Below are 25,850 nucleotides of genomic sequence, written 5' to 3'. Positions count from 1 at the left end.
GCTATTTCAATGCCAACATGCTTCTGTAGGTCTTCAGACTCACTCGAATAAAATGAAAACCTCATCTACCTTTTGTTCTCACGAGTTTCTCCTTAATGGTAAATGGATATGTCTGTTCTCTAGTCTTATCAACCACTCAAAGCATTTTGCAGTTTAAGCCATTCACACACTACAACATGCTGAGCTTCTTCTATCACACGCTGTCAGCACAGCCGTCCTCCACAGACCTGCGGACCCGAGGAGCTGGGCTGTGAACCACCAACCTTCTGAACAGTGGACGACCTGCTGTATCTGAGCCACAGCTGGTGTATTGTGAATATGGCCCTTGTTGTGTAACTGGAGCACTGTGATGGTCGGAGCAGCACGGTCAGACAGCAGAGCATATTTTATTTATGACAATATGTCTGCATGTGAGCGGAGGAATAATTCATCTCCTCTCCACTCTCCTGTGAAGACATTTAAGTTGTGATGGTAATATCATGGTGCTGCACTGAAACAGAAGAGTCACAAACTGCAAGATTTATATTTTTATTACAAAGACAGTGACAAATAAATAGAACAAAACAATGTAAAAATATAATGTTTAAGAGATCTGGGGGGGGTTCCATATCAACGGTTTGTTCTAATAGCAAAATGTTTGAAGTCAGATTGGTCCCTGGTTTGGTAGATTGATATGAGAAACAGTTCACAACATATCATAGCACCGTCGTGTGGTTGTCAGCACCGCTATCAGCTGCACTGACGTATAAATCAGACATTTCACATGAATGTAAGACAGACTTAAACGATGAAACAACTGAATTAGCTGTGGATCGGTTAGAAAAGGGCCACTGCTTAACAGTTTAATTCCATATAAATATAATATATTAATTTATACATTGTACACTAGAATGGTTCTATACCACATACACAACTCAAGTAAACACGTGAATAAAAGGCAGCTGACAATTTTCAAAATCAAAAGCTGTGGGAAAGTGGAAATTAAAGAGTTTTTCAAGCTGCTTTCACAGTTGGAAATACAAACCTTGAAAGCAAGATAGTTCTGTGGAGAAATCTGTGTTTTAGAAATTTACCTGTCGAAAATATGAAAACCGAAGTCACTCACTCCAAAAGTCATGAAGGCATTAAGATCTTCTCTTTTTACAATCTTAGGGAGCAAGTGACAAAATGTCAGTATTAACGTGTGTGAAGGGGGCGAGTGTGTGCAAACATTCAGTTGGTGACTCGCGATTCAAAACCCTGAATTTACTACAGATTGAGCCCTGCATTGATGTTAGAATTCAAATATCTACATAATTGTGCCAAATGAAATGAAAACACGGACGAGGACACATTAAGGATGTAGAAGTCTGAACTAGCGCACCAGGAGCAAGGTGAGTCCGGCGATGCCCAAGCTGGCGGCAGCAAACAGAGCCCTCTTCAATGTCAAGTCCTGGCCCACCTCTCTGGAACTGACGGAGAACTCACAGAACCCACCCTACAGGAAAAAAACAATTATATTGAGAGCATGATACTATGTTTACTAAAAAGAGAACATATTCATATATATATTTTCCTCCAAATACTGTTGGTTTTAGAGAACAAAATCAAGTCTTAACTGCCGTGGTTTGGCGTTTGACAGTTGGAGGTAATTATATCAGCCCTGCATTTCCCAGTAAAATGTAAAAACTTTGAAACTCTGATGCTGCTGAATGTGCAACTGTTTCAACTTTCAACACGTTCATATGTAATTATCGTACCAGTTTGCTGAATATACTGAAACTTTGGGTGAAGTTATTCAAATTGAGAGTCAGATGCTGTTCAAACCCTCCATCGTGTTTACAGACTGAAACCACACGTTTGTCCAGTGCACCTGCTCCCAGCTTGTTTTTCTGCTCCTACAATGAAAACTTTCAATACGGCCACTGCAAATTTCAACACACTGAAGATTTGACTGTCACTACAAAGTCCATCTGGCTGAGCTGGTTAGTGTCTGTTGAAACCAGCTGCCAGCTGGAGAAGGGAGGGGCGTGTGTATGACTGCGTGTGTGTGAGGCGGACAGGGCAAGCCCATTCAAAAAAGCAGACACTGAATGGTTGAGTGTTCATTTTGGCCCCCCTGAGTCCAACGATCCCTTAACTTTATTCCAGTAAATAAGCCACACTGATCTCTAATGCCTGAACAAGCCCACAGTCCAGTGCTGCCTGAGAACTCTGCTCTGGTCCAACAAAGCTGGTAATCTGAACCCCAGCACTGGATGATTGTGGCTCTGGATTTACACAGTGGAGGTCTGTCTTGTTGTGGCACACATTCCTGAGGGTCTGGTCTAAAGCTTTGCTTCAGCTCATATAGTCACAGAAGCCACATGAGGCTTCTGAAGCGTCAACTCGTAGGTATACGAATGAGGAAGGCTGCATATAGACCCCACACACACACACACACACACACACACACACACACACACACACACACACACACACACACACACACACACACACACACACACACACACACACACACACACACACACACACAAGATTGTATCACAGTAGGTGGTTTCCAGTGCGAGCTCGTAGTTTAAAAACATCACTTTCTCTTTCAACAGCCGCTGGGCTTTTATATCTTGTACGGTTCTATTATAACTGGACCTATTGCATTTAAAACCACTTATCTACAGCGTATGTGATGACTCAACCAGCCCTGCACTATCACCTGAGGATGTGTTATTGGGACAAACATGTTGTGACATACCCATCCATCATTCTCCAGCAGCCAGTCTTTCTTCTCCTCTCCCAGGTAATCAGCTATGGTCTCTGCCAGTCCCCTGCAGATCCTGGGCCACTGTCCCTGTCCCAACCCCTGCGCGGGTTCCAGCCCCGACTTAGCACCCTTCTGCTCCAGCAGCAGTCTGGCCAGCACCCCTGTAAAGGTGAAAATGGAAACAACCCTCCCCCAGTTCAAGTGTCCGTCTCCCACCATCTCCTCCATCACCTTCCTGAGGCCGGAGCAGGGGTCCGGCCCGCACTGCCTCAGGAAGGCCTGAGCGAGGGAGTGGAAGCGAGCCTCGTGCTGCCTCTCTATGTCCTGGGCCAGGCGTCTCATGGAAGCGGCTGACTCGCTGGGAGGTGGAGGTGGTGGGCTTGTGCAGCACAGGGACAGGTAGTCCTCTGCCAGAGCCAGGGTGTCTTTCCACAGCCCACATGACATTTTCTACCAATGGAAAACAGAGACATTTGAATGAATTATTAAAATGGGAGACTTCAGACTAAAAAGCTATGAAGAGCAGTACACGTGGATTATTCTCTTTGTTTTTAATCTATAAAACAACTGTGGTAAATCATGACTTCCAGTCCAGAGTGACCTTTTTTCTTTTTCCTCATTTCTTACAATTACAATACATTTAAATCAGCGTGGTACAAACCCGTTGCATTTAAATCGATTGTGTTATCTTGAAAAGTGGAACTTAGTTTCTGTCCATTGTCTCTGTTTCGAAGCTCTCAGCACATCTGTGGTTCTCTAAACGAGCTCTGTCACAGCTAGCATTAGCATCTCTTACAATCCCGATATGATCCGGCACCGATTCAGTGTTTTGTCCGGTAACTTACAGCTGATTCGTAATTCATAATTCGTTGGAAAGACTTGTTTCTGAATCGACGGCTGGCGTTCAAGTCAACAGCCGGACGAGGTGTCTTCACCTGAATGGTTTAACTTAGGGGAGCTAATAGCATCGCTAGCCCGATGAACCACAGAGACGTCGCTTGTGTTAACGTTAGCTTAATCTAAACACAGCTTCGTTAGCCTCACGACGCGATGAGCTGGCACGAAGGCCCGTGGAGTTTAAACCCAGTACGAAGGGCTGAACCTGTGGTTCAGTGACCGGCTTCTCCTCCTCCTCTGCCCGGGCGGAGAGCGTCGATCTGTCAGCAGAGTAATGGAGGGGACACAAAGAGCACATTCGCACAGGCTGCGGGGGGACCGCTCCACCGCCACAGCCTCGTCTCTGCCTCCGAGCTCCTCCACACACCGCCGCACCAACACCTGCGAGCCGCCGCGAGAGTGTCTTCACACACGGGCACATTTACAAACAGATCACATGGTTATTCTGACGCTTAAAGGAAAGAAAGAGCTCACCCTCCCAGCGATATCAGACTGCTCTCTGCACGGACGGCGGAAGGAGAACCTCGGGTTCCTCTCTGCTCCCTTAGAGCCGGTTATCAAGAGGCTCCGCCCCCGCGGCTCAGCGTCAGCCGCCCACACAGGAACACGAGTTCCGTTATTCACGGAAGAGAAAACAAAGAGGGCTCCGGTCGATCAGATCCTGACGACACGAGATGGTCACGTCAGGAGATAGTCATTCGAAGTTGTAAGAGTGTAAGAGTGTGTGAAAGTCCTGAGTTAAAAAGTCAAAATCATGAGATATCAGGTAAAATCATGACATGTAAGGTTGCAATCATGAGAAAGTTGGTCAAAATCATCAGATATGAGGTTAAAATCTGACAAAATGAGCTAAATCTATTCATTGTTTTACTATTTCACCCTTTTTTATAGAAAACCTCAAGAAAAGAATTAAATTCTTGAAGCATCAATCACCAGATGCAGCTGTAGCGCAGAGACACAATCATTTACACAAGAGATGTGAGCCAGAGATGAAGTCGAATTTATTATCCACCCTAGAAAAATAAATCGGACAGTTTTTTGAAGTGCAGTGGTTTTTAATTTGGTGTGACAAAGCTGAAAGGAGACCTGTGGGTGTAAGACAATGTGTCTGATAGTTGATTTATATTAAATGTAATGAAACACACTCACACATCAGTGTCTGTCCAGGTAAATTTGTGTTTTTAACCTTCGAGGGTAAAATTCAGACTAATTACAGGTGTAACTTGGTCTAACAGCCCTGCCCTCACTTCAGCTCTGAAAATACTATGAGTATTACTGCGACCCCATTACTGTGAGTGGTCTCGTGATTTGGTTTTCAGTCATTCCTAAACTGTTTAAATGTTCACTTTCAGTCTGTGCACAGATGGGGAAGTGAAAATATAATGGTCACGTCATTTTGTGATGTAGAAAACCTTTGTGTTGGAAGTGAAAAAGAAAGAAAAATGATTGCTTAATTCTTGGAATGAGTTGGGAGAAAACCCATTCGGTCATCTCAAGCAGAAAATTAATTTGGTTTTCAAGAAGCTCACAAGATTACATTTGAAATGTTGTTTATCAGAGCTCCAACACTCAGGGGAATTTGTCCCATGATGATGATGATGTGTACAAACACAGCTGAACTTTGACCACTGTTTAAGAAAAATAAAGACGTGTAAGACCTTCTGATCAATATGACTTTGTAGACACCAGTGTTTTTTCCAAGCTTGAATTGTGTAAACTTTACAGGTGGTATGGTGGTGCAGTGGTTAGTACTGTCACTTCTTAGCAAGAGGGTTCACATCCCACAGCTTGGCCAGGGCCTTTCTGAGTAGAGACTTATTCTAAGACATGCAGATTTGGGATTAAGGAAATTGTAGAATAAAAACCATGTGTTTAAATGTTAGACTGTTTTCATACAATGTCATTTTTTCCTTCTATTCCAGACAGACATTGTCTTTTGTTTCCTTAGACCATGGAGAAGAAAAAGCACTTTTAAAGCTCAGTCGGTGACCAGATTACATCTGAATGTACTTGTGTCAAAGTGGCATCAACAAACTGCATTTCAAAGCACCACAGAGTTAGACACAATGACTAATACTGGATGTTTATTGTGATGAATTACACCAATCAAGTTTCAAGAGGCAGCTAATGGATTTTCACCTCATTCAGAAATAAAAGGGAAAATGCTTGGAACCTGAGCCTGGATAAGTGGAAGACTTTGGATGAACTGAATGTGATTTGAGTTAAATATACAAGGAAAACAACTGCTGCGGTCCTTTAAGAATTTAAGAATTCACTTCAAATATTTGTGTTAGACTAATAGTTGTAGAAGTCCAATTATAGTACATTATTTACATTTCCCCTTTAAATAATAACACAACTTGAGGAGCCAGACAGTCCTGGTTCACTTTGATACACTAAAATGCCCCCTGGTGGCAAGCGATGCAACTGAAGAAGGATCTGCCAGTGCCATTAACCCACCATAGAAACACCCCAGTGTGCTGAATGTGCTTTCACAACAGAAAACTCTAGGCTCACTGCTCCAGTCAGTTTACATCAGGATGGAAAATCACAGAGGCTCAGTCTGTTTATGTTCCTCGGTTGCACAGAAGAGGAGAGATGCTCATTTCTGCCACCGGGACAGAATCTAGGTCATACGCAGTGCTGGGTGCAGAGTGTGAGGTTAAACAAAGCCTGTGTGGCACAATCAGTATGAAACTCTGAACATCCTGTGGTATTGTGTTAATGCAGAGATGTGTCAGGGGTCTGTTTCAGAAACAGAAACAAACTCTGGGACTGAAGACTGAAGCTTGAACTTTGAGTGATGAACCCTGAAGAGGGATTTCCATCCCTCGTGGCTGAACAGTCAGCACAGTACACTCTGGGTAGGTTTACTACATGAGTTAATTCCTGCTAGACTACTAAAGAAACCAGTGAAGCTCTGATACTGTGAATCTCCTTCACCAGCAGAGATCATTTTGTGGAAATGCACATTTATCTTAAAAAACCCTACAACAGCGGAGTTGGAGGAAAGAGTCAATAAGTTAACATTAACATTACTTGTCGAATTCACTAGAGCACTTTACCAGACATGACCACAACAGTTTGAACTCATGAATATATGTATTCATCTATAACTCTGTAAAAGCTGCTGGAGGATGAAGAAAATATCTGATGAACAGATAAGACATAAGACACGTTTATAACAATGACTGAAACCTCACAGTGAGACTAAATAACAGCCATGTGATTTTAGTGATTTGCAGTTGAAAAAAGCACTAAGTTTAAACTGAGTTACTTTTAAATTACAAATGCACTGGAATCATGCTCAATCAGAAAAATCACATGCTCTTCAACTTGATATAATAACAATGTATGTTCTGACACACATAAAGACAGACTGTGGATCTTATTCTGAGCTGATGTGACGCCACAATGTGAAAGATTTCAAAGTAATCAACGTCTGTCCTCACATTTATGACTGACTGATCATAATAGCAGTAAAGTTAGTTAGACAGGCTCTGTGGAAACAAACTGATGTCTAATCAGGACTGTGTGGTACTTTTCAAAGAGTTACCATGGTAACTGACTCAGAGTTACTGTACATGGATTTCAGTTTAATTAACAGAAAGACTAGCATTTCCCTAAAGTCCGGTTTAATAAACCCAGTTTGAACTCAAGTCGCTCTCATTTTACCAGTAGTCAGAAGTTTTCTTTATAGCTCCAGTGCAAGAAAAAGAGCATATGAGTTCAATCCTGGTCTGGCAACAAGAGAAAAAGAAAATACAGAAAGATTAGTAATACTTATCTTCTTTATTACTCTCACAAGAAACTGCTGAGGTTTAAGTATTTTTAAAATAAGAAAAGCAGTAGACTATATTTGAGGATAATCAGGGCAGCAGTAACAACAGTAATACCAGTATTTCAGTATTATTCAGGATAGGTGTGGTTCTCTCAGGAGGGCTGACAGGAGAGTGTAGAATTTACAGGACAATCAGCAGCTTCACTGTGTGCGTCTACACAGCAGAGCTGATTTCTACAGCTTGTTTCACTTCTTTACACTGACAATTATCTCCCACTATATAAACAACTCTCATAATTAATTATACAGTCATCAAGCTATCAAGAACAACGATTAGAAATCTGAACTCGATGAGGCGATTGTTCAAATGAATAACGACCCCACAGTTATTATAAAGAAACATATTCTCTGTGTGTTGATGTCCAGCGGGGATTTGCAGTGTTGGCAGTCACATAACGCTGGTGTTCTTTGCTCGATCACAACCGTCGTGCGAACACTAGGCCCAAATCTGCACGAGAGAAAAGAGTGAAAATCCATTGTGAGTACAGCTGTAATTAGGTTTGTTAAGTAAAAGCAAAATCATTAATATCACAAAAGTAACATAGGCTGTAGTAAACCTGACCAGACAGTTACTGCTTATATTATCAGTTTAACTTTTGAAAATATATTTTATTTAATGTTACAATTATGTCAATGTAGCCAATGTTTCATAACTTCACACTTGAATTTCATAATTTTGGGAGTTCAGGCTTCATGCCATCCCAGATGCGTAGCCCAACCTCAGTCAAAAAGTAGAAGCACATACTGTCCCCGTAAATCAAATCTAGCTGCAACAAAATGCACACTCTCATACATATTTGCTTTATTTCTTTAGAAGAAAGAAACGTCCTACCTCATGATGTTGAAGAAAGTAAAAAAAGAATCCCTTCTGTCACATTTCAATAAAAGTGTCTCAGCTGTTTTTAATCTTCTAACAGACAAACAGCAATGAAAACATCAAATCCTTGGTGGATGTAATACTCTTCATATTGATTGAACCAATGTCATTTAAAAAAAGGTTCTTGTCCAGATCAAGATGTTTTTACATGATTGTATGTATGAAAAAAACTGTTTAAATGTTTGGATAGACTATACATTCATTTCTTTTTTATATCAGAGGAAAGAGGAAAACATGTATCATCCTATTTGATATTGTAAAGATTCAATTTATTGCGTCAGTATTTGGCCTATAGATTGACCAGCCAAAACACATGTGGAGAAAATGATCAGCAGCTAAATGGTAACGTCATTCTCTGTGGGGACACTTGTGCTCACCCGTAAGGTGTTGTCCCATGACGCCGAGCAGACGGAAGTGCCGTCAGGTGACAATCTGAGTCTGCTGACGCGATTCTCATGACCAAACAGGATGGAAACACGAGTTCCCTTCAGAACGTCCCACACATTGATGGTATAATCGTTGTAACCAGCGAAAAGGAGGCGGCCTACATGAGAGGAAGCGTGAATGAGAAGGTAAAGTACATGAAAGAGGAAATGGAACAGTGGTACACAGGAATCAGGAAGTAATAACTACAATCTGTCAATTCAATAAAAAAATCTTTTCTTTGGAAGTGTTCATTTCCCCAGTAGATGCAGATGAATGACACAAATGATTTGAGGAATTAACTTCGAGCGCTTTAAACACGTCACACTCACCACTCAAAGAGAAGTCCACAGTGGAAGCACCGAATACGATGCTGTCCTTCTGGTAAACAGCGACTTCACGGTCAGCTCGTAGATCATAGAAACGACACTGAGAGCAACACACAGGACATGTAGTGGTAGTTTGACAATAGTAAGTCTGTGTAGAGCCTGTGAAGGCATTTCTATACTGTATATATACTGTAGTGTTGAGGTTTGTGTCTGAGAAACATCTGGGTTTTATTTCAGATGGGTGTTACACTGCTAGAGGTAACATACCTGTGTAGACAACAGTTTTATTCATACAAAAATAAATTGTAAACTTAGATCACCATGACAACAGCAATGATTTAGCCTGAGCCTGGTAAATCACTGTTAGTTTTCATTAGACAGACAATGAGAATATCAACTGAACAAGCTTGTACAGTACAAATGTTGATATGATCATCAGTAACAGAATAGTATAATCTAATATAATGTGACTCACAGTGGCATCGTCAGAAGCAGAAGCAAATGCATCTCCACTGGGGTAGTACCTGAACACACATGAACACACATGAACGCACATGAACACACATGAACACACATCTATAAGAAAGATACTTTAATGATTTGTAGTTAATTTCAGAGAAATTTGGATAAAATGTTGATACATTTTGATAAAGATTGTTTAAAGTATGAGATTGTATTCTGCAGAAGACAATATATGAAAAATACTGAAGTATTGACAGGAGTCAAAAATTAAAGGGGAGCAAACTGTCTCAGAAGTCTTGAGGGTTGAGTTCTAGAAAACTAGAACGTCTTTGCTCACTATGCATATATGACATTATTCATACGGAGTATAATCAGCCAAAGAAATGATTTTTGTTATAAATAAGAATAAGATCAATCATGGCAGCTCCTTGTTTTCATGACAGAACTGAACTCACTTTACACAGTTGATGTCGGACTCGTGGCTCTCAAAAGACTGAATGTTCTGTCCAGAGCGCATATCCCACACGTTGGCCTTCTTATCACTGCCCTGATAACACACACACGCAGACACACACGCACACACACACACACACACACACACACACACACACACACAAGAGAAGGGGAATATTGTTCTCTTTCAAAATGTCAGTGATTCATGAGTTTCAGGGTTTCCCCGTGACCACATGCCCAAAAACAGACAAATCAGACAGACACGCACACAAACACACACACTTTCTCTCTCTCTTTCTCTCTCACCCCAGACACAAAAGTGTTTCCAGTTTCAGACGGGGCAAGGTCCAGGGACAAGACATCAGCTGTGTGACCATGGAAACTCTGCAGCAGCTGCCCGCTCTCCACATCCCACAAGGCACATGTGCCATCACCACTGGAGGTCAGCATCTAACACGTACAACACATACAAAGACACACAAAACCATCAAACCAAAATGTAACTATACAGTTCATTCCACACCAAAGAAAAGACATGTATATATGTTCATGACCTAAACACAGGTTTGATTTACTGATGGAGCTGTGGACACCAACCTACAACTTTCAAAGTGGTAATCGAACACTGGCAGCTTCAGTAAACCAGTCCAGTAAAAACCAGAGAGGAGGAAGTGAAATGACCGAGGGATTTGATGGGTAAAATATATTCTGCTGGAAACTCTGCAGTGTCTGAAGTTAAAGGTAAAATGGGTTGAAGTGGATATTATATATATATGTAAATGGTATGAAATATTGTAGGGGTACATTTAAGAGTTCTGTGTTTAAAGATATATATATCTGGGTCACTTTAAGTTATTTGTTCTGTTTTATGCTCTATAGCTGTTTTCAATCAAAAACTTCCAGACAATTGGGTTAGGACATTTTCTGGACATTTTCTTGGCTTTTCACAAATGGAGAACACAGCATGAGATTCTCCAGGTCAGAACAACAGGAAAACCTCTGGAGTGTTCAGGTGAGGTGTGGTGGAGCCTGCATTAAGCAGCACACGAGGCATGAATGCTGCTGCAGAAATCACGTGTTTTTCACCTGCTATTGTCACAAGTTTTGGATTTTCTTGCTGTATTCTCACATGGGCTCACGCAGACATTTTCCAGACGTCTTACAAGGGGACTGGCGGGAAAAGCTCAGAAGCAATTAGAACATTTGCGTCCTCACGTGCAGCCCCTCGAGATAATTTCAGGTGAATGTGCGGCGTTCAGTCTGAACACCAGCTTCACTCTCATTTCTCACACCTTAACAAAGGAGGAATGAGACGGTGCCAAAATAAAAATATAAAAAAGTAAAATGTCAGTGCCCAGCATGAGATCATTTTGACTTCACTGCTAACCTTAAAGCTTTCGTATGTCCAAGTAAACACAGTGAAAACCAAACGTCAGCACCTTCCTACTAAGGCACTGTGCATCATGTATCCATGCACACAAACACGCACACAAAATACCAAAATGTCAGCGATCCTCTGATGAAAACAGATTATGAGCACTTAGAGACACAGGCAGACATCAGACGTCCCTGCTGGCTGGTGGATTATAGAGCTCCTGCTGGACGACCTCCGGCACAAAAACACACCACATCCTGCTCGCACTGAGAGCGGGCTGCACTTTCAACATGAATGCAATTATCCGTAGCCCTTTAACTTAAACCTAAACTTAACCCTTACCTTCAAACGTGTGTCTTCATCTTTAAATGTAATGATTCATGTGATGTGGATTTGACTGTTTTAACAGAGGTCCCCATAACATGAGTAATATCTAGCACACTTTGAGGCTGGTATAAAATGTGGAGTCTTTTATAAACTCACACCGTACAATGAATAGTAAACAGCCCTCCACGTGGTCCAGAGCTTTGTGCTCGGAGCTCTATTCTGATGGTATAAAGGCTGTAAGTGTGACAGTGTCCTCATGTGCGTGCTTGTGTCTTTGTGTGTGACATGCCGAGTGCGAATGCGACAGATAAAAACAGAGAAAAAAACCATGTGAGTGTGTGTTATGTGTGTGTGTGTCTTTGTGTTAAATGTTCTGCCCTCAGGTCTCCTCTCTTTCCTTGATAAAAGATCACTCAGTGTCTATTAATACACACGGCATAGAGGACCCCCTCCCCCGCTCCTCTGCCCCCTCCTCACCCCTGCCATCAATCTCCCCTCTCTTCTTCCTTTCCTGTCCTCTACTTAACTCTCACCCCAGTGCTCCTCTGTCTTATTACTGAGGCCAGAGTGGAGTAAATTATTAAAGTTAAATATGTCAGGCTGTATCTGCCATGTTCACCTTTTCACTCTGTCCCCTCACCTGCCTTCTTTGCTTCGGGGCGTCACAGGCACAGTCAAAAACAGCAACAAGAAAACTTCTAGTGGATGAGGAGAGCGCACATTAAGTTACTCTAGCGAAAAAAATGACGCAAAAACTGCTCAACCGAGCGCCATGACATTTTGTGGAGGGGTGGGACATGAGCCAAAGAAGAACCCATTACATTTTGGTGCAAATTCAGATCAGAGAGCAGATCCAGGATTTTTATTTTTCATTTTGTTGAGAATAATTCATGGATCTTGATGAAGATATCTTGTTATGGGGATTGATATGAATAAATGTGCACATTCTGGTGCAGATAGAAATAAAAATTTACATCTTTAAAAATTTAAAAATGTGTTTTCAAAATCCCTGTTTGCCCAGAACAAGTGGACAAATTCATTTTCTCTTTATGGAAAGATTACAAATGGGTCATACACTCGTACACAGTCCGTTCCTCACAGGACATTGAACTGGTTCATACCTGCATGTCAGAGTTGGTGAAGGTGCAGCCTGATACGTAGTTGGTGTGCATGGCAACCGACTTCTTCTTCGCAGCCAAGTTCTCATTTTTGTCCAGTGACAGCGGGATGACTGAGCACTTGTTATCCAGTCCACTTTATTTTAATATATCAAACAAAACATATGATCTGATTTAATGCAGTTGAACAGTATCAGTCACCAAAGTAGTAGAAGAGATCACCTCTATAAAATGCATATGTGGAACTTTTCCAATTATGTTATTTTACTTTAAGTTGTTGACATTTGATGATAGGAAAGATGAACTTTTGGACTCACCCACATGCCACAGCACAACCTGAGGGAGCATATGCACACGCCAGTACCCACGTACACGGCAGGGTCACCCCATGCTCCTGCAACACACACATCGCAAACACACAAACAGACATACAATGCATGGAAAAAAGAGGAAACAGATGAATTTGGAGTAGTGACCACTTATATTCTTTGAATAAACACACTATTCTCATGCACACACACACACACACACAGCTGCAGTAAATGTGCTGAGTATTAATAGGGATTATATGTTCAGTGTGGTTATGTCTGCTCTACCATTAAAGAGCACTCAGACACACACAGTTATTACAGGGCCCAGATGGAAAGATAATCTCTGAAGGAGTAGTTCCATGTGTGCCTCGCCCTCTCTCAGAGGAATATCACACACCTGCTCAACATCAGTACATATGGTGAAGAGAACGTGAGCGTAAAAACATCTCCGCCATATGCAACAGAGTGGAGGGGCAGGCTGGGTCAAACAGGTTCCTTCATGGGTTGGACATGAAACTCAACCTTTGATATATAATGAGAGAGGAATAAATGTGGAATAAGCTTCTGTGGAACTACACAGAGAACATAACACTTTAGGTTTGCTCTTAAAGTTGCAGTAAGAAAGATCAAATGATGCTGTTGTTTGGAGTTTTGATAATTATGGATGAATTAATATTAATGTATGTTTTGTTTGTAATTCTGATTTCGTATCCCTGTGTAGTAAAGCTCATGACACCTGCAGTGGGACTAAACTGATGGAGTAATGTGATATGAAGATGAAATAGTAAACATTAAAAGAAAACATTTAATACTAAAAGTATCCACAATAAAATACATCACCAGAATATCCTCTCATTTCTCCACTCTTAAGGCGTCATCGAAGTAACACACAACTCGTTTTTTAATACATGGATTTTTTGGTACATTTGATGCTTTAACCCAAAAATCATTTGGGAAGTATTTTTCTTCGAAAGAATCCAAAACTTTTAGAACGATCTCCCTGATTAGTTGTTCATTTTTAGTGAAATGGATTTCCACACACTCTCTTACACATACACAAAAGCACCACACACACATCTACTGACCTTATTAAGAGTGTATGCATCCCACACAATCACTTTTCCATCCTGGTATGGAAAAAGTAAATCAGCATAACATTAAAACATAATACAACCAATAAACCTCCACACTTTGTAAACACTCTCATGTCGGACATATATATCTATGAAAGATAATACTATATCTCTCCTGATATACTGTACGACATGTGTGTATGTGTGTGAAGAGTGTACGTGTGTGTACCTGTGAGGAGCTGACGAGACGACGTTTGTCTTTGCACCAGTCCATACAAAGCACCTTGTTCCCATGACCCTTCAGTATACGTCTGGTCTTTATGGATAGAGCACCCAGCACCTCAGTCTTCTCAGCCACCTGGTGCACTGAGGTACCACACACACACACACACACACACACACACACACACACACACACACACACACACACACACACACACACACACACACACACACACACACACACACACACACACAGAGGAGGAATAACATGAATGTGGCGTTTTTGGGAGTTGTCATTGGACAGATTGAGTTATAATTTAAGCCAAAGTTTCAAAAAAGTATAAAACGGTGTATTACCAGCAAAATCTATTGTAGAATGAATCTAATATTTGTTGGATTTGAAGGGACAGTTCACCCAAAAATGAAAATTCACTCATTATGTACTCACCACTATGCTGATGGGGAGGGTGGAGGGAAGTGTTTGAGTCCACATAATACTTCTGGGGTTTCATTTACACCATGTTTCAGCCCAAATGTCGCTGTGATCCACGCGACAACCCGGCTCCGGAGAGAATAACAGAGGACTTTTAGGCTAAAAACGTGGTGTACATGTTCTCATATCGAGTCAGTTTGAATGAAGGGGCTTACGGACACTTGGATGACACCACAGGAGCAGTATGGAGGCAGTACATTTTTATTTATTGGCTGCAATGCTGTTTACCCCATAAACTCCAGAAGTGTTTTATGGACTCAAACACTTCACCCACCCCTCCATTGGCATGGAAATGAGTGCATTTAAATGTGTGGATGAACTATCCCTTTAACTAGTGACATAAAATGACCAGAATGCTCCATTGGAGAAGTTGTTGTTTTTGAATGTGAGTATATCAGATCTCCACTCTTCACTCACAGAGACACACATTATGAGATGTAAAACCACTGAAAGACCTAAAACTACAACAAAGAGATGCACAACTAATATCCACATCATCATCATCATCATCATCATCATCATCAGTAAACAGACAGCTGACTGTACTTCATGATAACTGAGCATCACTATGGGAACAGCAGTTAAACTGTGGAAACAGGAGGGTGATCACTGTGCACCTGTCACACTGTAACTCCACTGTGTTTCTACAAACACACATCAGATCAGTGTGTGTAGTTATCAGTGTGTGTAGTTGGATCAGTGTGTGTAGTTGGATCAGTGTGTGTAGTTATCAGTGTGTGTAGTTATCAGTGTGTGTAGTTATCAGTGTGTGTAGTTATCAGTGTGTGTAGTTATCAGTGTGTGTAGTTATCAGTGTGTGTAGTTGGATCAGTGTGTGTAGTTATCAGTGTGTGTAGTTATCAGTGTGTGTAGTTATCAGTGTGTGTAGTTATCAGTGTGTGTAGTTATCAGTGTGTGTAGTTATCAGTGTGTGTAGTTGGATCAGTGTGTGTAGTTATCAGTGTGTACTGTGTTCTCTGTAGTTGTGGACACTTACACTCCACGTCGTTCAGTTTGCCTCGCTCCACCTCCAGCTTCTTCTTCAGATTCTCAGTCTCTCCCTTCAGAGTTGCCAGGGTTTCCCCCTTCTGGAGCCCCTGACAGGCCATCTGTGGGGGAGAGGAGACCACCACCACAGCACCGAGGAGAGGAGACCACCACCACCACAGCACCGAGGAGAGGAGACCACCACCACCACAGCACCGAGGAGAGGAGACCACCACCACCACAGCACCGAGGAGAGGAGACCACCACCACCACAGCACCGAGGAGAGGAGACCACCACCACCACAGGACCGAGGAGAGGAGACCACCACCACCACAGCACCGAGGAGAGGAGACCACCACCACCACAGCACCGAGGAGAGGAGACCAGCACCACCACAGGACCGAGGAGAGGAGACCACCACCACCACAGCACCGAGGAGAGGAGACCACCACCACAGGACCGAGGAGAGGAGACCACCACCACAGCACCGAGGAGAGGAGACCACCACCACAGCACCGAGGAGAGGAGACCACCAGCACCACAGGACCGAGGAGAGGAGACCACCACCACCACAGGACCGAGGAGAGGAGACCACCACCACAGCACCGAGGAGACCACCACCACAGCACCGAGGAGACCACCAGCACCACAGCACCGAGGAGAGGAGACCACCACCACAGCACCGAGCAGTGAGGAGGAAACACGGTTAGAGGAGCAGGAGCTGGTTTGTTGTTATCCTCCGCGCAGATGATGAGGAGCGTGTGGAGCCGCTGTGCTGTCAGCCCCCCCCCCCCTCCTGGCCCAGAATACACCTCTCTAGTCCAAACCACACCCTCCTGGTGTGCAGAGTTAGTCCCCATCAGAGTTTATGTACCGTGAGTTAGACTCTGTCTCTGGAGTGAGTGTTCAGTGATGGAGCTAGTTCAGGTTGAGAAATAAAATCTAATTCATCAATGAACTGAACACTGGACTAGCCCACGAGATCTGTTACACCGGGCTGGCCCCGCCCCCTCTCCCTCACTCAGTGACGCGCTGATGAGAGAGAACTCTGACCATTAGTAGTATTAGTAAGTATTAGTATTTATATTCTTTATTTGTATTATCAATGCAGATACAGAGTCAAAGGAGTTGAGCATCAATCAGTATTTTGGGGTCATTTCCGGACTACATCACACCAGGGTGAATATAACGTCATCTTATATAATCAGTGAATCTAAAAGGTAACAGTGACTGGACGTGTTGTAAAACTCTATAGGCTCCAGTTAATGACAACTTCTCATTTCGTTCAAAGGTTTCAGTGTTTTTCTTCATCATTTATTTGTTTGACTTGTTTTGTGTCTGAATTGAATACTTGCACATCACAGTATTACATAAGCAATCTGGAGTGTACTGATTAGAGATATCCACGTTGTGACATCTGAACAGTCTGAACCATGAATTCATACACACAAACTAAAGACTGAGAGGTTTTTCTTCAGTCACTCTTCATGTTAAGATGTCAAAGTGGTGCTGCTGTTTGCTGGGTCGCTCACACTGAACACTCTGCACTGAGGTGTCTGCTGAGTGGATGACAAGGAGCCACAGATTAGGACCAGTCTCACTGTCATGCACCTCTCTATCTGTTCTATGTGCTCATGACTTCCTGTCTGTGTGTCTGTGTGTGTGTTCAAAGTGTAAGTGTGATCCTGGTCAAACTGAGACACTGTATCATCAGCTGTGTGAGACTGTAGCTCACTGCTGGGACCCAGATCAACTCTTCATTATATCTATGCTGATTAACTGGCGAGAACCTGAAACCATGACTCACCGCTTCCACACAGAAGGAGCAGTAGTTGATGGCCTCAGTCTTGATGTAGATGTTCATCAGAGGACTGTTTTTCGTGCAGCTGTCGCAGGGGCCAAAAGTGACCGCCACGAACGTCTGGTCACACATGACTGCAGGTGATCACCAACACGCCTGCAGGAGAATACACAAACACACAGACGTCAGGTCAATCTGCCCGACAACAGGTCGGACACATCTTGATTGGGGCTCTTCTGATTTCTGTCTCACTTGGCCCCTCTCTCTCTCTCTCTCTGTGTGTGTGTGTGTGTGTGTGTGTGTGTGTGGCCTCAGAGTTAAGTAGTCAGTAATCTACTCCAGCCTGATCCTTCTCTTGAGAGAAGTGCAGCACAGCTATTCTGGGAGCTGGGAGCACACATGATGATGAACACTTTACATTCACACTGAGACCAGTTGTTTACCACACAAACCAACAGTTCATCACCACTGTCTATGTAGATATTACTTGTATCCTAGTTGTAATTAATAATCAATATCATTATATACAACACACACTAATGTCCTAACACACAGGTACATTAAGTGTATTAAGATTGAGAAATATTATTACAATTATATTTATTTTATATCCAGGGTGGGATATAGAACAGGATCATGTGATATTATAGGATCATAGACATTTGACATAAAAGTGAAAATTCACAAGACTGCTATCAAGCTCACAAACAGCATGCTGTAGCTGATGATCCTGAACTTATCACGTTCTGTTTAAGCAGTTACTTAAAACAAAAAAAAATCCCTAACCCTTAAATACAAGTTTTTAACTAAACTTAAATATTTTACCAAACTTCATAATTAAACTCCATTACATTTACACAACTAATTCCATAACTCAAACCCTCATGTAAACACAAAATACACCAACATGACTGTACTAAATCCTGTGTTCCAGTCAAACAACAAGGGCTGATAAAAGTTAAAGATAATTCTTACTTCACAGGAGAATTGTTTTCCCTCTGTATTGCAGGTATTCCTCGCTGGGGATCTCAGCAGAGTTTTTCCAGTGAAGAGGATTGTCAGCGAGGGACCGAGAGGGAACTGTAAGCTTCTTAGTAAAGTGTTTAAGCTGTAACTCCGCTCTGCTTTTACCTCCATGCTTCATACATCACTGCTGCATTATACCTGCACAGCGTGGAGGGGTTAACAGTCACGGCCTGATCCTCTGCTCCTTGTACAGTGCAATATTCATTCAATTATTCTACCTCTGAACCAAAAGCAATATTTGTGAAAATGTAATTGTGTCAGGTTTTTGTAATTAATTTATTTGCATTTATTGATTAAAAGTTGAGAAAATAGTGCAGGGGGAGGTATGAGGCCTAGCGGGCTTCTTTTGAAGGTTAAAAGTTAAAATTTCACACTAAATGAACATGCAAAAAATTTTAACTAGTCAGAAAACTAATAGAATACCACAATACAAACAAAAACAATATCAATATCAAGATAAAAGCAAAACATTTATGTGTGATTCTTCATGAGCTGAAGGGGAAATAAAACAACTTAGCATTTTATCTACAAATAGATCATTTTTCTTTATGACATTTCCTAAAACTAGAATGGTAGCCATGTAGAGCTCATCCCTCCACCAAGCCCAGTCTTCACATTTCATTTCACTTTTATTTTTTATTTGGATCTACACCAAATTGCACACACTCATAATTATCAGTCCCTTAAACATGTTTTTTCTTCTTTATCAAGATCATTAAAAATGTAAGTTAAAAAAAAATCCTGGATCTGCATCAAAATTGAAACAAACACTCATGTCAAATTCCCTAAAGTGTTTGCCAAGAGCAAAAAGAGAAATAATCTCCCACAGACACTCAGACTGTGCTGAATTCTTTTATTTTACTTTTACACATTTGACAATTTATTCCAAGTTTCTTAGTTTCTAAACGGTGAACACATTCACTACGGACAGCTACCAGAAACTACAACAGTCCAGTCTGTCAAATGTACACATGGGTGTCGAGAGGAAACATGTTGGTGCTGGCTTCTGCTTGTTCACACCAGGATCACCAGAGCAGAGGTGATGATGATACATCTTCTGTTTACAACAATATGTGTTTTATTTAAAATGGCACAATCAACACTAGTGCGGATAAGAACGATGGTCATTTATAATGTCTACGTCATATCATACAACCGACTCTCTCCTCGATGTGAGAACACAGAGGGAAGGAATGACATTTTCTCTTTGTCTGAGAGCCCAAGAGAAGCCCAGGAAGAGCAAGATGCCGCAGCTCTGCCCGACAATACGAAGCGATAGAATGAATGAACGTGTGATTTTTTTGTTTCTCCTGTGAAACTAAGCCAGCCCTCCCATCCTGCACTCTCAATACGTCAGTCCACAGGGACCAGCGGAGTCCGAGGAGGCTGCTGCTGCTGCATCCATGAAACTTACAAGAGTTTGGCTTCTTACATGTGGCTGACATTTACTTAAAGTTTTAACTGAAACAGCAAGAAAACGAGATCATGGAGGGAATGTGGTAGAGGAAGTTCAAGGGGCCACAGTTGTGTAAAAGGTTTGTATCATCTATTCTTTCTCAGCCTTCCTCTGAAATGTTTTAAAAAGGGGGTTTTGACAGAAGCACATCTGTGTCACCAAAAAAAGTACCTACTCAAAAATATAAAATGATCACATTTAACAATTTATACTCACTTTACAGTGGAAACAAAAAAAATACTGCATCGACAGAAGGAAACAATGCCACAGTGCTGATAACGTGTGTAAGTCATTCATATAGCAAATCAGTCAGATAAGGCTTTTTCCAGAATGTGCAGCTGAAATCATGAAACACTTCATTAACATTATTAAAACATTCATGTGGTTAATTCATTCCTTCAGTTACCGTCTCTCTCTCTCTCTCTCTCTTCAGATATGTACTTGTTACACACACCGTCCTACAAACTACCTATGAACCCGAACAATACAACAAAAGGCAGTCCAATTAAAAATGTTCACACAACTTCACATACTAACTTACAATTTGTTTTCATCTGCGACTTGTTCCTGAGCGTGAGCACGGTCTACTTCGACTTTATTAATGATACTTCACCTCAAATAAAGCGTGTTTATCTCTCAGCACTTGATATTTGATATCTGATATTTCTCTCCACTGCTAATTGTTTTCCAACTTTGCTGGGTTTGTTGTTTCAGGAGACTCATTTTATAGGTTTTCAAAAGAGTTCAGTTTTGGTGACAAGTCACGATCGATGTATGTAAACAGCTTAAAAGAAAAAGAAGAAAAAGTTTCATCAAAGTGAGATTTCATCGTTAAGGGATAAAGTCATCAGGCAGAATAAGGGTCACACGAGGGCACGAGGCAAAATTCGAGTGCTAATACTAATGGCACGAAAAGGAAGTGATGTCAAAAGTGCTCAACAACTTTACTGCAGACAAATGACTGTGACAGATTCCCTGACACTCATCTACACCAGCGTTTCTCAAGAGTGAAAGGGTTCATCCCTGGTAGCTTGTAAATCTGAGCTCATGCAGTTTCGACAGCAGCATCGATGTATGTCACACACCAGGATGTAGCCGCACTGACAGAGTGATGGATGTGGCGTAAAGCACACCTTTTAAAAGCAAGTCACATTTAGGACTGGACGTCATAACCAAAACCAAACGCACCGTATGTCTCGGTTTTAAAAGTCTTCTAGACAGGAAGGCATGGGGTGGATGGGTCAGAGACGGGAGAGTTTTCGCTTCACAAAACTGCAGTTAGCATTAGAGTGAGAATACAGCAGAGAAGCTGAGAAGCTGGAGAAAGCTGCTTAGATTTGAACCAACTTCAGTGAAACTGTTTCTCTCCCGTCTGCCCGGTGACACATGGCTTTACCATACAAACAAAATGGCAATACTAGAATAAATAACCAAGCACTGATGATAGTTAACATTTTCAAAGCTCTGAGTGGAGCTGTGACCAGAGAAGATGAGGAAATGTTCAGAAAGCGTCAGTGACGCAGCAGTGAGCGGATTGTAATGTAGTGTGTGTGTGTGTGTGTATAATGTGTGTGAGGCTCATCTCTTGCCACAGCTGTAAACAGTAAATATTGTCGCAGGTTAAATCCTGAGTGGAGTTTAAACCTTGCACCTTCTAAACCTCTGCTCAAAACTAATTTTAAGACAAAAATCTATCTGATTGACGAGAGCTGTGACACTGTTTACAGTGTTTACTGTGGCTACACTCCATCTGCAGGAAACTACCTCTACATCAAGCGATCTAACAAACAATGATCTGTTAAACTACCCTACATTAATCTGATACTGACATTAAGAGCCGACAGCGCAACTAAAACAGTCTTTACAAGGCTGTTCATCTTGGGAAATGATGGTCCCAGTCATATATTCACACTGGACGTATTATCTGCAAAGAGAAAGTTTCTAATCATAAAAAGGGAGTGCGGGGGGTAAATGCAATAAATAAAACACATGATATATATTATTCATATTAATATATATATTTATATATGTATAAATAATATAGTACAAATGATGGGTTCTGCCTTGGCTTGACTGAGAGTAAACTGACAGCGTACAGAATGATGCCTGGTTTATAGTTACCTCAACATGGGCTGGAGAGAGCGCTAACATTAGCACACAACCGACTTTGTACTAAGACCTTACTTTATTGCACAAACCCAACACATCAGGCTAGACGACAAGTCAATCCTCGTCATGAGGCCCCAGCACCACCACCTCCTTCTCCTCGGCCTTGCCCTCATGTGTGGGTGCGTACATTCTCACTTGAGACAATGACAAGAAGAACTATCATAACTGCTAAAGCACAGAGGAAGGGGGCTGTGGGGTGAGATGGATAAGTCACACCCAGGAGTGGATGGAGAGCGAGCGCTGGAGGCATAGCTGGGGTCCTGTGGCTTCTCTAAGAGGCAGGCATTTATACAAGCAGTGGACGGATTGTGGTGTTTTACAGCGATTGTGGGTTTTGTGTGCCCTCTGCGCGTTTGTCGAATAGAGAAGGTGCACGTGTGGGCGTGCATGTGTATGTTCGGTGGAGGTGAGTATTGTACAGATGCATGTTGAATGTTCAGCATGTGGTGGTTTGTGTCTTTATGTGTTTTTTGCATGTCCAGATTTAAATCAGGGATATTTAAGAAAAACTGTTACATGATGAGATTTTTTTTTTTTCAATACAGGTTTTGGACATAGTTGCTTAAATTGTGTTAATATAAATCTTGATGTTTAAGTGTTTGTGATGCGCAGAAAAACATTTTTATTTCCACTTTATTGGGCCAGTGAGTGACTCGCAAATCAACCAGCGGCCACTAAGCCACAAACACTGTGGGGCCACGGTTTAGACGCGGGTGAGGAAGCCCAGGTTAAGCGAGCCGGGGATCTGGATGGTTTCCAGGGCGAGGGAGGAAGGGTTGAAAGGGAAGGTGACCGGATAGATCATCTTTGTGTCCATCAACAACTGGGGACTCTCACAACGATCCCGCAAACGTGTCTGGTGGTTAGAAGACGAGAGACAAAGAGACAGAAAGTGAGAGTTAGATATGGAGTTAGATGTCATTTTCAAGGGGTGACTCCACTGACTGCAAAAAGACGCCAGGTTTCCACAGAAGTCTGAGATCCGACTCCTCCCTTGATTTAGAATGTCAGTGAATATGATCATGCAGAGTTTATGGTATTAAGCACTTGTTTCAATTCAGTAAATATTATGATAAAGCACTGTATACAGTTGTGGATTATATGTTGATCTGAAGTCTGTCTCAGTCCATATGTTGCTTTCAGGCCTTTCACTGTGAACCTGAGTCGGATCTGTCAGTGTGTTTGGGAATACTTTTTATAAAACCATCACTGTCAGGAAACTCTTACTGGTCAAGTAAGATAATACATTACAATGAACATTATATCTTCTCTCATTACAAGATAACGCAGTAACAACGCAGTTTACAACAAATGCAAATTAGTTCATGGCTTCCTGTAGAGCAGTGACAAGCGTAGCTCGGTCATAGGACATTCTTGGTTCGTTAATTGGTTACAACATTTTAAACTGTTGTCTGACAACTGAGGGTTTAAGATAATTACTATAAATTAACAAAACTAAATTAAATATATGCAATAATTACAATACAGACCTTACAATACAATAGAGAATGTATATATTGATAAATTACCTGTATAGTTCGTATGAATGAGACAGACACTCTCTCCTCAAACTCATTAACTGGAGTGTAGAGGTTCAGGACCTTCACAATCTGAAAGAAAAGTAGGACAACTAAGTTTCCAAACATTAAACACATGAACCTTGAGGTTCTTACTAACATGCAGTGATTGAAAAGATTAACATGATTTGAAACATGACTGTGTTGCAGTAAAGTTCAGGGTGTTGTACCTGAGCAGTTGTGAGGCCCTGACACATGGAGCAGATGGCTTCAGCATCCTCGTCCGTCTTCTTCTTAACCTGCAGCAGCTGAGCAGCCTGGATCAGAGGCTCCAGAGTCTCCTTGGCTCCGCACATCATCAGACCTTTGTCTCTGAGCCACTCCTCCAACTGGCTCACATTGTACCTATACACATAAACACACACAACCCGATCAGTGAAATGGTCAGAGAAAAACACGGTGGTCTGCACGTCTCTGAGCAGCAGCTCCTACCTGATCTGCATGCCTTTGCTCCAGGAGCACATGTCCTTGCGTAGCAGCAGGTTGTTAAGGGTGACTGCTCCGATGATGTAGAACTGCTGCTTCACCACCTGCTTGATCAGCTCGGGATCGGTGCCATGCTGACACATGGTGGAGTGGAAGGCGCTGAGCTGCCGCAGGATGGAGTCCAGGGTGTAGGTGCCCTCATCTGCAATACTCGACGTCCGCTTCCGGAGACCTGTGGGCTTCACCCCCGAAACGCCCTGGATGGTCTCGTGTTCCAGCATACCAGAGACTGCAAGGAACACACACACAAAGATTAAGTACTTGTATCATGTAAGTACTCAAAAAGAGCAGTGTTTGTGTTCTCTACTGTCAGTACCACAGTAACATTAGATTGTCTAAACACACACTGAAACAGACCTATCATGGGCTGGAGGATGTTCTCCATGCATTTGATCAGCTGCTGATAGATCTGGATGGCCAGATCACTGATCACCTGTCTGTACTCCGCCAGGTCGAAGTTGGACAGACAGTGTTCATTTTGCCTCGACGTGTTGTGTTTCATGAAGGCCTGTGACACAGAGACACCAGCAGGGTCGTCAACCAGGGTATTTATTGACAATAATTATGCCTCACATCAAAACAATCAATGTCTCATTTGTAAGATATTTCAAAACAATAATCTGTAGACGTTCTCACCTCATCTCCACTGTATTGTTTCAGACAGTGCAGAAAGCGACAGGTGTTGGACAACCAGAAGGAGACCGTCTCAAAGTCATCTCCTCGTTTCTGACAGGAAGAGGAAGGAGACAGTCGTCAGTGACCCTACTGCTGATCACATGACTATAACTCAACCAGACCTCTGCAACTCAAAACATCCTGCATCATCATCATCATTATGATCATCATCCTGCATCATCATCATCATCATCTTAACCCTGCATCATCATCATCATCATAATCACCATCATCATCATCATCATGATGATCACCATCATCATCATCAATTATCAGTTTATTTCTAACCTTAACAATGTCCAACTCATGATTAACCCCCACCCCTGCCTAATCACAGTTCCCATCGTACACCTCACTTTAACTCAGAAATGAGGATTTGCCTCATAAGTACCAGGCATTGGTCCCCATGAGGTCTACTGGTCCTGACAAGGTCAATGTTTATGCTGGAACAGGTCTCATAGTGATTACAAAAACAAGCACATGCACGCACGCACGCACTACCTTGAGTATCTTCTTTATACTGTTGATGGTTGATGTGAGCAGAGTGCGGACCTTCTGGTCATCATTCACATAGTCAGCATGTCTCAGACACATGAACAGGACGTAGGCGGGCAGACCTGGGATCAGATTCACAGCCACACCACGAGGCTTCAGTTCTGAAGAGACAGAGGAGAATAAGAGATTACTCACAATATTGAATTTGTTTTTAAATTTCAGTCTTGATAAACTCA

General features: G+C 42.1%; 3 protein-coding genes and 1 long non-coding RNA gene across 12 annotated transcripts in view; 1 reads left to right on the top strand and 3 right to left on the bottom strand.

Annotated features, from left to right (window-relative positions):
• Positions 1-512: 512 nt before the first annotated feature.
• On the bottom strand, positions 513-4,947 carry bcl2l10 (BCL2 like 10). 4 transcript variants are annotated; one of them, XM_069528826.1, is made up of 4 exons: positions 4,787-4,942; positions 4,112-4,298; positions 2,732-3,190; positions 513-1,477 (listed from the first exon to the last, which is right to left on the bottom strand). In XM_069528826.1, the coding sequence occupies exons 3-4, from the start codon at positions 3,185-3,187 to the stop codon at positions 1,355-1,357; spliced, it is 579 nt and encodes a 192-aa protein (XP_069384927.1). In that variant the 5' UTR covers positions 3,188-3,190; positions 4,112-4,298; positions 4,787-4,942; the 3' UTR covers positions 513-1,354. The 4 variants fall into 4 exon arrangements, with proteins under 4 accessions (XP_069384927.1, XP_069384914.1, XP_019935900.1 ...); XM_069528813.1 differs by lacking the exon at positions 4,787-4,942 and adding an exon at positions 3,843-4,018 and having other exon boundaries at positions 4,112-4,181; XM_020080341.2 differs by having other exon boundaries at positions 4,112-4,947.
• Positions 4,948-7,410: 2,463 nt separating this feature from the next.
• Positions 7,411-18,844, bottom strand: gnb5b (guanine nucleotide binding protein (G protein), beta 5b). Its single transcript, XM_069528808.1, has 13 exons — positions 18,706-18,844; positions 17,737-17,886; positions 15,939-16,050; positions 14,456-14,592; positions 14,239-14,280; positions 13,160-13,236; positions 12,846-12,978; positions 10,329-10,472; positions 10,025-10,116; positions 9,583-9,631; positions 9,111-9,207; positions 8,733-8,899; positions 7,411-7,926 (listed from the first exon to the last, which is right to left on the bottom strand). The coding sequence occupies exons 2-13, from the start codon at positions 17,860-17,862 to the stop codon at positions 7,915-7,917; spliced, it is 1,188 nt and encodes a 395-aa protein (XP_069384909.1). The 5' UTR covers positions 17,863-17,886; positions 18,706-18,844; the 3' UTR covers positions 7,411-7,914.
• Positions 16,560-18,242, top strand: LOC138410866 (uncharacterized). Its single transcript, XR_011243498.1, has 2 exons — positions 16,560-17,258; positions 17,396-18,242. It is a non-coding gene; the product is annotated as an uncharacterized lncRNA (long non-coding RNA).
• Positions 18,845-19,594: 750 nt separating the features above from the next.
• myo5aa (myosin VAa) overlaps positions 19,595-25,850 on the bottom strand; it is a 49,919-nt gene continuing 43,663 nt past the window's right edge. For 5 of the 6 annotated variants that reach the window (XM_069528774.1, XM_069528769.1, XM_069528787.1 and 2 more), the window contains 7 exons: positions 25,621-25,775; positions 25,081-25,170; positions 24,802-24,952; positions 24,391-24,673; positions 24,129-24,303; positions 23,911-23,991; positions 19,595-23,237 (listed from right to left, as the gene is read on the bottom strand). In XM_069528774.1, coding sequence (XP_069384875.1) covers positions 23,085-23,237; positions 23,911-23,991; positions 24,129-24,303; positions 24,391-24,673; positions 24,802-24,952; positions 25,081-25,170; positions 25,621-25,775 — 1,088 coding nt within the window. In that variant the 3' untranslated portion in view covers positions 19,595-23,084. The remainder of the gene's footprint in view (positions 23,238-23,910; positions 23,992-24,128; positions 24,304-24,390; positions 24,674-24,801; positions 24,953-25,080; positions 25,171-25,620; positions 25,776-25,850) is intronic. The other variant, XM_069528796.1, reaches the window with a different exon arrangement.

This window comes from Paralichthys olivaceus, chromosome 1, assembly GCF_024713975.1.
Source record: "Paralichthys olivaceus isolate ysfri-2021 chromosome 1, ASM2471397v2, whole genome shotgun sequence".
In the NCBI taxonomy this organism is placed as follows: Eukaryota; Metazoa; Chordata; class Actinopteri; order Pleuronectiformes; family Paralichthyidae; genus Paralichthys; species Paralichthys olivaceus.
This window is presented reverse-complemented; position numbering and strand designations above follow the sequence as displayed.

Bases quoted from the DNA above. Each gene is read 5' to 3' on its own strand.
- bcl2l10 (XM_069528810.1), bottom strand. From the start codon at position 4,058: ATGTGCCCGTGTGTGAAGACACTCTCGCGGCGGCTCGCAGGTGTTGGT. The intron at 3,191-3,842 runs GTTCAGCCCTTC...TTCCATTGGTAG, and splicing joins AGCCGGTCACTGAACCACAG to AAAATGTCATGTGGGCTGTG. The intron at 1,478-2,731 runs GTATGTCACAAC...TTTTTCCTGTAG, and splicing joins TGCTGGAGAATGATGGATGG to GGTGGGTTCTGTGAGTTCTC.
- gnb5b (XM_069528808.1), bottom strand. From the start codon at position 17,862: ATGTGTGACCAGACGTTCGTGGCGGTCACTTTTGGCCCCTGCGACAGC. The intron at 14,593-15,938 runs GTAAGTGTCCAC...GTGGTACCTCAG, and splicing joins CAAACTGAACGACGTGGAGT to TGCACCAGGTGGCTGAGAAG. The intron at 8,900-9,110 runs GTGAGTGTGACG...CCTCTCATGTAG, and splicing joins TGTGGACTTCTCTTTGAGTG to GCCGCCTCCTTTTCGCTGGT.